The following is an 11,235-nucleotide window of genomic DNA, read 5'->3' as shown; positions in this document are numbered from 1 at the left end:
GCTTATGTATCCTGGTTATGAAGTATCCAACTGTCACTTTCATAAAGTGGTTATTCATTTTAGATATATTTACTGAGGACCTCTCATGGGCCAGGCAAGTGCCACACACCCATGCCAGGAGTTCCACGGGGAGCCAAACAGAGTGCCTGCCCTCCCGAGCTTTCCGTCTAGTGGGACCGGTGGGGGAACAAATAAAATAGCAGCACTAGTATGCAGTCACAACCTTGGTAAGTGCTATGAAGGAAAAACACACCCAGGGCCTCTGAGGAAGTAATGTTTGGGCTGAGATTTGAACAATGCGTTAACAAGGTGAGGTAACTCGGTGAACTTGCTAAAGAGTGATTAGGGTTAAAGTTAAGAATAGAGCTATGGTTGGAGTACGGATGAGGGGAAGGAAAGGATGAGGACCGTAAAAACTTCCCAGAAAAAGGGACTAGCATGTGCATGTGCCTTAGGGGGCAGGTGGATGTCGGCCAAGGGTGAGGAGATGGCTGCCTAAAATAGGGTGGAGACAAAATAATCGGAGAAAAGAAGACAAATTGAGAGTTATTCAGGAGGTAAAGGTCGGGACTTGGTTTGTCCTTTAAGGGCCGTATGTGGTGGCTGGGCATGGATGTTGTCTCCTGGGCAGGTACTCATGGGACCCTCCATGGCTGGCAACCTGGCTTCCAAAGGTGGAAGCAGCCACGGAGCATCTGAGAGTGTTTGCCAAACAGAGATGGCCGGTGGGGGAGCAGGAGGTCCAGGAGCACTTACCTCCGTTGGCAGCAGGGTTTCAGAAGCTGGATTTAGGATTCCGGAGGGAGGATTTTGCAGCCCTTACATAGATTTACTGTGGAAAGTCAGGTGTTTACAGGAGCTCAAGTCCATGCTTATTCAAGAGATCAATTGTGTTCACAAGAGCCCACACTTAAGAGGTAGCTGCTGCTTTATATAGCCCAACCTGCCACCAGTGTGGCTAAATAAGGAGCACAGGAAACAACTGGCCCCAAACATGAGCATCATGAGTTTTTTTTCTCCCTCTTGTTCAAAGAAAGACTCCAATGAAAAGAAAAAAAAATAATTAAAAAGTAAAAAACCTTATGTAATGAAATTTGAAAGAAAACTTTTGAAGCCAACAAGCAACCACGGGCAAGGCTTCAAAGGGCCCAGAATCAATGTTTGTCAATAGCAGTTTTGCATCCTTTAATTTATCTTTCATGAATATAAAGCGTGATGTTATTAGGAGCTCATCCGTGCCTTAATTCTGTTTGAGATTTGATGAATCAGAACTCTATTAACATTCTGTCCGAATCAGCAATGTCAGAGGCCTGTGGCAAAAAGCTTCACCTGATCCCGGCTTTCATCCTGCAGCTGGGATGCTAGTTAACCATCGGGCCTTCTGCATTGAACACTCAGGAGCCCCCCAGGTACAGCCAGGAGCTGGGGGGTTTTATCTCCGCCAGTTTCTTTGGAGACTTTCTCCCAGAAAAAAAAAAAACAATCCAACCACCCCATGATTCAGCCCAGCCCCAAAGTTACCATTTGTTTAATCAAGATAGTTGGTTTGCAAAACATTAAACATTAAACAGTATTTGATGCCTAGTTAATAATTTGCATCCTCTTCATCGGTTCCTGAATCCTTGAAGACTGACATGTTCCTCCCCCCCCACCCCCACCAAAGGCAACAAAAGAAATTGTATGTAGAGCAAAACAAGAGTCCTTAAACTGCAAAGATGTTTGCCAGAATCTCTGGTCTCCGTGTTCTGCTGCTAATGGTTCTGGCTGGAACGACAGCCTTCGGGGTAAGTGTTCTTTTCAAATACCTGTAGTTGAGAGACTCTGGTTGTTTGGATGACCAAAGCAGCTGGGTCAGGAGCAACGAGAAACTTTTGCTGTGAAAGACTAGTGTGGTCATGTCGAACGCGTCCTGATTGTCAGAGCCAGTGCAGGCCTGTGATGTTGGCTGCTGGATTCCATGAAGCCATGCAGCTGACTTGAGCCCTCTTGGAGCAGAGTCTCCATGAATCCCCTGCAGTGAAGGGGACGGGGGGCAAGAAAATCTGCTAAGGCCGATTGTGGGTCGTGATCTGGCAGGGATCTCAGAGACCCCTTTGGGAAGTCATTGAGGGCTACAAATTCTCTCTGCAAACACACACACACCCAGTTCTCCAGACATTTGGGTGACACTTGGATAACTATTCCTGTGCTTGGGCCCTAGAGGAGAACACTGATGGCTGCCAATGATCCTGGCATCGGGTTTACTTAGGTGGATTAGATTAGGAGAGAAGCTTTGTGGGCAGTACCTTAATCCCCCTTACCTCGTGGCTGTGATCAGAGGTGTAGAGGTGAACAGGGGCCCAAGGCAGGTCATGGAGAGCAGCAGGGGAGGAAGAGACATCAGAGGATCTCGCATGGGGGACTCAAGACATTTGGGAGCAGATGAGTTGTGGAGATGCCGGCTACAGTCTCTATCGGCACGTGAGTGGGGCCTTCCACAGACACAGAGCCTCCTGGAAGTCCTTACTGGGTGTGATTGGAAGCACGAGTGTGAGCTGTGGAGCCAGGATTTGAATCTCAGCTGTGCTGCTTTCTGGCTGTGGAATGTTGGGCAAGTAACAATTCTCTGAGTCTCAGTTTCTTCTACAGCAAAACAAGTGATAATCTCTCACAGATTTGGGGAGGGTCAGGATTGATTAAACCAGGCCATGCATGTGCCTTTTGCCAAACGTTAGCTCTTTTCCATTAAAATTCCCAGAATGAACATGAGTTGTCCCTGAGAATCAGAAAAGCTGCCCCTTTGTTGGGGGAGAGGTAGAGAACAGGCAGGGGATGACAACTGAAATAACAGCCATCATCTCTTTATCTCATTAAATACCTTTGCATTTTATTTCCCATTTTACTCCATGCAGTTTTTCCTGCAGGAAGCAGATTAAAGTCCAGGTTTTCTGATTAGCATGCTTTAAAAACAATAGCTTCTCCTTCCTTTCCAGCAAACTGAACTCAGAAGCTTACCTTAGCCCCGTATTAAGCTTCCAAGTGACTCACCCCTGAAAGAGTTTTATTTTCCGATGCTGACTTGCGTATGTGTGGTGTAGTCGCAGTGACAAATTGTTATCAAGCCCCCCACGTCACTTGATTACTTGGTGGATGTCTAAGGCTGAAACTTAGCAGAAATATCACAGGTCTAGAGAAAAGCGGTGGAAATTATCAGAGGCCCACAGGGGGTCCAGAGAAAGTACCAGTCAGAAAGAATTAGGTCTTAAAATTTGCAGGCAAGGGGAGTTGATGCAGTCTGTTTGAAGTTCACAAAAAGATAATGGTCCCCCAAATCCTTTTTTTTTTTTTTTTTTTTTTTGGCAAACCCCAGTGAATTTTTAGGGTTAGCGATGAAATTATAAGTCAATAATGGATAAAAGAGAAAATATGAGAGCTAGCCTTCAGGCAATGAGCTTAGTCAATTCCAAGGAGAGGGTTCAGGGCTTTGGAATATTTCTTACCCAGATGTGTGCCAGACAGGTGGTCGGGACGGCAGCTCCATCTCACAGGCGAGTACAGAGACATCCAGGGGAAAGGGGCCAAGTCTCTCAGATGCTTTGGAGAGTTCGGGGCGTCATGGGGAGGAAGGTGCCAGATGGGCTGGGTGGCCAGATGGGCTGGGTGGCCTCTCCTATCCCACACAGCTAAAAATAATAACCAACTGCTACCATTTAGTGAGAAACCTTGTGTGCCAGGCCCTGTGCTGTCAATAAATTGGTCCGTCTCCGGAAGGACCCTAAGAATTAGGTACTGGATTGCTCCCAATTTGCAGATAAGGAGCTGGGTAACTTGACCTCAAGTCACACTGCTGAGAAGTGGCAGAGCTGAGTTCTACTCTATGGCTGGTGTTCATCTGTCTAGACAAGATCTCTTGCCTGGACCCTGCCTAAGATGAGATTTCTTCAGTCCATAGAGCGTCAGGGTCACAGTCCTTCTTCTAGGGACAGGAAGCTCTTAGACCAGTGGACTGTTTGCTGGGTGGAGTGATGTGGACTCCATGTGACTCTGAAAATTTAAAGAAAAACAATTACAGGGTCTGTGATCAGTACCATTGGAAAGATGCCTGAGTACCCTCCTATGAACTCAGATCATGTAGCAAACCTTATGATGACATCTCTGTGTGCACATCTTTAACATAGATGTTTATGCAGATATCCATCATCCAAAGAGGTACAGGTCAAATATTACAGTGGACACCAGGAATTCATTCATAGCGTCTTCCTGGTCTGGTCCAGATTTGGTTTTCCTTGTCAACTGTATGAAGGACGTGTCCTGTCTCCAGGGCTTAGAAACCTTTGCTTGCTGTGGTCCTTAGGGTGATTTGGGGTGCTACTGATGGAATTTGTCCTATTCCAGGGTCAAAAGCCAGAGGACAATGCTTATTTTATTAGACCTCATCCCTGGAGAAAAGAGAAGACAATGGTTCCTCCTCTCCCCTGCAAGAGGCCTTACCATTAAAATGCATGTTTGCTCCCATTTCTGGGCTTTTTAAACCCTGGATTTTAAACCCAAGGATGCTAGAACTCTAGAATCCCCTTAGGTATAGAGCTGCAAAAATGTTTGCATAGACCAGAGGTCGAAGATTGGCAGCTTGGTGTACATTCTGCTCACAGCCAGAGTATTGTTTGGCAGATAGAAGGTCAGTCTGAAGAGTATTTTGATTTCCTTTCAATTGCTTGGCGACATTTAAGAATCAGAACGTTTCACATAAAAATACAAATGTCTTGCAAACCAGACATTCTATTAACAGGGAGTTCACATTCTTGCAAGGCAGGAGGGGGAGGGGAACCAGTTCCTTCCCTTAGGAGAAGAAACTGAAGCCTTCCTGATCCCACAGGCCCCACCATTCTCTAGTGTTGACACCCTCTCTGTGTGACTGATGTACATTATATGCCTGGTTCTACCTTGGAGAGAGAGACAGACACAGAGACAGAGCAACGAAGAGAAAAAGCAACCTTGTCTGGTTGTTGTTCAGAAACACCGTGGGTGTTGAAGTACTGGGGCCAATTTTGGATGGTCAAGTCACTGGGCTCAATATCTAATTAATTCAACCATCCAAATCTTCTGCACCCCAGGACCAAACCAGGCCTTTGTGGGGAAAGATATGAGCTACCCTTTTCAAAACCTCAATGCTCTAGAGTGTCCGTCTCTTGCAGGCTGAGGAGACATCCCTCCCTTTTGTTGTAATCCACACAGAATTTTACAGAAAAGAGAGGGACTGAATTTCATGGTACCTTCTTATAGACGTAAAAAAACAAAAAAGAAAAAAACCTGGTCCTAAGCACAAGTCCACCTGGTTAGTTTTGGCATCGTACACTGGTATTTGGGGAAATCAGGTCACAAGAAATTGCATGTGTATCTAGGCACAGATATAGTTATATTTTAAATTCATTATGGTTCCCTAAATTCAACAGTAATTCTGCTGTCACAGAGAAACAGCATGGCAGAAAATTCGGCAGCCCAGATTTTAAATAAAATATGCTTTTTCTTCATAATTAATGTAACAAGGTTTTCTGGCTTAGGACTTGGCACAGAAGTGGTGTTGGGGGTTGGGGAGTTGGTGTAACGTGCCTGTGACCTGACAAACAAGTTCCAGGAAGAATTTGTGCTAGGCAAGATTTCCTCGATGGTTCCACAATTTGCAAAAGAAAAATTAAAAAATTCAAACTCCCTGATGACAGTGGCTCATAGTCATAATGATAACCGTGACAGCAACCATGGATCAGATATTGTATACTTTATGCTGCTTATGTCATGAAAACTTCCTAACAGCCCTTTGCGTTGGGGACCACTGTCATCCTTATTTTACAGAGTAGAAACTAAGCTCTGGAGAAGTCAAACAATCTGCCCCAAACGGCAGCCCTGGGAAAGTGCAGAGCAGGATTCAAATCCAGGTCTGCCTGATGCCACATTCCATGCTCTGTGATAAAGGTGGTGAAGGTCACCCTGCCAGGTGCTACCCAAACCAACGGAGACCGTTCAATGTGGTATCGAAGGTGTCAGAGGGGCAGTGGCCTCAGACTCCAGTTTCTGGCAAGAGATGAAGTTACTCCTACCTGGAGGCTCCTTCAACGGCCCCTGAAGCTTTTCCTTTTAACACCTGAAGGATCAAGTCTTGTCAGATAGGTGACTGTTAGTTCAGTGCTTTCAAAACTTTAATCGTGAATGAATCCGACTTCAGAAATTTTGCCAAAGCCCAAACTAGTTTCTTACTACTCTTGTTAAGCAGACTCACCTATTCTTTACCTACATAGGTTTATTTTTAAAGGAAACTACTGTAAATGGAAAAATTCTTTTTTAAATGGGGTCTTTGAATTCTAACTGGCTACAGTTGTCACCCTACAGCTTAGAGCCTGAAGCTTGCTTTCTCCTTGTTAAAAGAGGAGATTAGCGAGAGGTAGAGGATAGAGACTTACCAGAACCACCTGAGTCTTTTTCCATGATAGGATCAGAAGGGTTGACAGTAAAATTGAGAAGGGAATGACTTTTTCACGCTGCATTTTTGATGTTATGTCACGCCCTGGCCCCGTGCCACACAAATCGGTTTGGGTGCCGCCAGTGGTTCGCATTCCACATCCCGGGAAGCACAGACGTGAAGACAGCTTCAGGGGTGGAGTTGGTTTCCATCAGTGGGAAGCTACTTTTCTGAGCCCCTGGGCTGTCGGCTGAGGCCAATTGGCCGAGACGGTCAATATGGGGGCGTGTGCCCACGTGGCAGGCCCCAGACTTGTCTGCTCTTTTGTTGGTTCATTGCCTTTTCAAAAGGCTTCCAGGTGTGTGATCACATCCAGAAAAGAGTGTTTGTTTTTATACAATCTCCTCATCCTGGATGGTGTCACTCCCTAAACTTCAACAACCCTGCCCGCCCCACCCCGCGGTCTATTGGACCCAAGTCCCATTTATACTGATATTTCTCAGCAAATACTTACCCAAAAAGCAATTTTTTTGTAAATGCTATACTCCCCCTGGGCAGCCAAATCCCCTTGAATTAAACAGCAGGTTGGGTAAAGGAACTCTTACTTTTACAATTGGGGAAACTGAGGCACAGAGCGATTCAACAACTCGCACAGGAGCAAAGATAGGCCCAGGAATGTCCTTGGCCAGAAGCTTCAAGCCTAAGAGAGGTATAATCAGAGTGGTCGCGGGCAGAGTCACCTGGGTGCTGCTTGAAAATGCATGTTCTGGGCCCATTCCAGAACCACAGACATATCACTCTCAGAGGGGGAGCTCAGGGATCTGCATTTTTATGAAGATATCAAGATAAAAGTAGAAATTTCCCAGGTCTACTAGGGGGACTCTTCTTTCTGCTCCCTGCCTTATCGCTACTTGCCACGTGAAGCTGCGGTCCATCCCTCAGTTAACTGGACAGGGGTCTGAGTGGGCTCTAAAGCTCTGAGCTTTACAACAGGAAAGCTGCACAGGGACCTCCTGCATCAGGCACAGGTGACTGGCCTCAGAGTGAGGAGACCTGGTCTTGAGCCCCTGCCCTACCCCAATCCCCTCATGTCATCACAGGAGCACTTCCCCCTCCTGGGCCTCAGCTGTGTCCTCTGTGGATGAAGGGTCTAGGCCAGCCGTTTTCCATGATGCCTTCTGGCTCACCATTGAGGTTCCAGGCTTCACCCAGGCTCCCAAGAAGGAAACCACGCATAGGGACCACTGTCTGGTGCCTTTTCCTTTGGCCTCCAAATTTCCCCATTCGAACCTTCCCTCCTTGCCCTGAACTTCATATTAGAGCCACCAATTCTTGGACAGCATTGCACAGCTTGTGAGCGAAAGCGAGAAGGGTGAGATTCCTTGTGACTAAAAAGGATAGAGTGGCACCACGTCACATTTATGAGGATGGCTAGAATTTTAAAAAAGGGAAAATAGCAAGTGTGAGCAAGGATGTGGAGAAACTGGAACGCTTACGCAGTGCTGGTAGGAATGTAAAATAGTGCAGCCACGGTGGAAAAGAGTACGGTGGTTCCTCAAGAAGTTAAACATAGAATGATCACATAACCCAGCAATTCCACTCCTAGGTATATACCCAGAAGAATGGAAAGCAGAGGTTTTTGTACACCAATGTTCACAGCAGCGTTATTCACAATAGCCAAAAGACATAAATAATCCAAGTGTCCATCAACAAATGCATGGATAAACAGAATGTAGTGTACAATGGAATACCACAAAAAAGCATGAAATTTTGATATATGCTACACATGAACGGGCCTTGAAAACATTATGCACAGTGCAATCAAGCTAGTCACAGAAGGACAGATGTTATATGATTCTATTTAGACGAGGCACCTGAACAATTCATAGAGACGCAAAGTAGAATAGAAGTTACCAGCAGCTTAGAGGAGGGAAGAGGGGAACTTATTATTTAATGGATATAGAGTTTGTGTTGGGGATGATGAAAAAGTTTTGGGTATAGATAGCAGTGATAGTTATATAGCGTTGTGAATGTAGTTAATGCCACTGAATGGTATACTTACAAATAGTTAAAATGCAGAATATTATGTTACGTATATTTTACCACCATTTTTTAAAAAAGGACTAAGCGGCCTTGCAAAACCGTTTAGCTCATGACATAGCTTATGTTTGCAGCGTGAGCCAGCGTAGGAGGTTGGTGTGAGTCAGCAGTTGAGCTAATGACTGGGACGCTGGCAACACCTGTCTTTTGTCACCTCCACCCCTCACCTTGACCTTGAGCTCTGTGCAGCCGTGGAACTGGCCCTGCTGAGCTGCGCACTCTGGTCCTTGGTCGGTCTTCCAGCCCAGCAGCTGCGGCCTCACTTAGCCGTGGCTCAGAGCTGCACAGGGACCTACCCAGCTGCCCTTAGCAGGACGACAGTCCTTTCCTGGTGGTAGCAGCATCTGTTCTACCTCCAGTTCATCTGAGGGAAAAAAGTACATCTGAAGAGGGAAGGATGGCTGAGAGTAGAGTCCCGATATTTCACCTCTCAGGTGAAAGATGGTTTTTGTTTTTGTTTCATTCTAAGCCAAGCTTCTGGCCCCCAAAGGCAGGACTGGCCCTCTATTGCTTCCCAATCCTCTGAGAACATTTTCTATCAGCTAATTCCTGGAAATCGTCAACTCAGAGTTTTAGCCTCTGCCCTTTCGTTTTGTTTTCCAAAAGATTTCGAATTCTGAAAGGTAGAGGAAGAACCTGAGTTAAAATAATCGCTACATTAGAGATAGGACCAAATAGGTTAGCCCTCAATGTCCTTCACATCCAAGGAGATTATACAGTAAATCAGTAAGTCTCAGAGACACTTCTCTCTCTCTCTGCCTTCCTTCTCTCTCTGCCCCTCCCTGCCTTCCCCACTAACCAACCTTAGCCTATGAGACACAGGACCTTGACACATGCTCTCTGGTTACTGGGAGGGAGTTTCACTTTGTTGAGGGCCAGCTCCTAACTGGGGAAGGCTATGGTCCTGAGCCATGGATCCATTGAGAAAGCCCAAGTGTGGAAGAGATGGTCCATCAGTTGGATCTAGAGGGGTCTCCCTGAATCTCTTGCAAAGTATCTCCCTTTCCATGTGCAAAAGCGGATGTTTCCAGCTCTCTAAGGGGCTCTGGGGCAGTTTTGACCCCATGCTACGGTATTTTAGCCCTGTTGAGACTAGGAACGGATGTGGTGGGAGAAGCAGGCAGGGGCTTACCTGCCTTTTGATCTGGGTGGAGATGTTTACTGAGATGTGTTTGCCTCAGTGAACTGGCTGAGGCTCCCCAGTTGTCACTGGGGCCTAATGGCCCTGTCTGTGTCCTGCCAGGACTGGGCTAGTCTAGACAGGATTTTCACAAAGTTTTCTAAGAACAGGGGCCCAACCTCTTAATGGAGCTCGATGCCCTTCCTCCCTTAGGGTTAGCAAACTCTTCTGTTTCCTTCCCTCCGTCCTTTGGTTACAATATATATACATCATGGTTCCCCATCCCTCACAGCCATGGAGATTGGGCGTGAGAGCTCTGGTGTAAAACTGGTTCCATTGTATCTCAGCTCCAATACTTACTGAGTTACTTTGGGCAACTTAATCTCTGCAAATCTGTTTTCTTATCTCTAAAATGGATGTAATTATAGTACCTCAATGATCAAGTATTGTGTGCCATAAATGAGACAAAATGCATGTAAAACATTTAGCATAATTCTTGGCACAATGTCAGCTCTTAATAAATGTGAACTGAAATCATAGTTATCTCCTCCTTCTTGCTTTGCATTGATCTTCCTTTTTTTGAATTTGTAAGTCCCAGGAGTAGGACTTCTCCTATCCTTTCCCTGTCTCTGGAAAAACTGAATGGAATATGGGATGAAAGGAGGCAAATATTATGTCTATCCATCCTCCGCCCCCTGCCATCACCCAGGTTAGTTTCAGGATCCAGACGTATGGCATCAATAACTGGCTATTGGCCTAGCCTTTCCCATACGTTCCCCCACATACCCAGCTTGGTGTATAGGCTGCCAGTTTCCACATATCACCACAGCCTCTCTCTGCTGTGGACTCAGTGATTCACAAAATGAGTGGGCCTGCTTCAGATCCCCCTGACATGCAGCCCAGGCTGCACAGCTGCGCAGCAGCTGCTTCAGACTCCTTGAGAACCCATGGGATTTCAAGCCCCCCCACCCACACCCCGCCACAACCCCCAACCCAGGAAGATCTGGCTTTCTTTTTGTTTGCTTTCCCTCTGGCTCCAGTTTCCAGTTACAGCTCCTGGGAAGGGCACGTCTGCCATCTGCTGGCCATGGGCAGCACAGCACTTGGCTGACCCTCAGGCTCTAGTTTCGAATTAAGATGTGGGGCTCTGGCCCAGACTCCGCTGTTCGAGGGCCTTTTCCATACTGGGCCCTGGGAAGGATGCTCCCTGAAGTGCTCCCTTCTGTCTTGCCCGTATCTCAGGGCTGAAGGTGGCCAGGCAAGGCCCACACTACTCAGCTCAAATAGAATTCGGGGGTATCTCTATCTCCTCAGGGCTGGGCAGAGGCAAGTAGAGAGGGGGAGGCCCTGCTCTCCAGACAAGCTAAATGGATGGATGATGAGGCAGGACAAAGGACCAGGACCAAGGCAGAGGTGACTGGATGTGACGAGGGTAAGACTGAAAGAACGGCAACATACGTCTGTCCTTGGGGTCCTCTCGTGCCCCCTTTTTTGGTTATGCCCTGGCACTCAAGCCCAGAGGCATCAACTTCAGATGTTGCCATTCAAGCACCCCAGACCCAGGAAGGCCCTTGAGACCTGA

At 46.7% G+C, this 11,235-nt stretch overlaps 1 protein-coding gene across 2 annotated transcripts in view; it reads left to right on the top strand.

Moving 5' to 3' along the window:
• Positions 1 to 1,636: 1,636 nt before the first annotated feature.
• HABP2 (hyaluronan binding protein 2) overlaps positions 1,637 to 11,235 on the top strand; it is a 32,861-nt gene continuing 23,262 nt past the window's right edge. For both annotated transcript variants that reach the window (XM_033130627.1, XM_033130626.1), the window contains exon 1: positions 1,637 to 1,784. In XM_033130627.1, coding sequence (XP_032986518.1) covers positions 1,716 to 1,784 — 69 coding nt within the window. In that variant the 5' untranslated portion in view covers positions 1,637 to 1,715. The remainder of the gene's footprint in view (positions 1,785 to 11,235) is intronic.

Source organism: Rhinolophus ferrumequinum, chromosome 16 (assembly GCF_004115265.2).
Source record: "Rhinolophus ferrumequinum isolate MPI-CBG mRhiFer1 chromosome 16, mRhiFer1_v1.p, whole genome shotgun sequence".
NCBI lineage: Eukaryota > Metazoa > Chordata > Mammalia > Chiroptera > Rhinolophidae > Rhinolophus > Rhinolophus ferrumequinum.
This window is presented reverse-complemented; position numbering and strand designations above follow the sequence as displayed.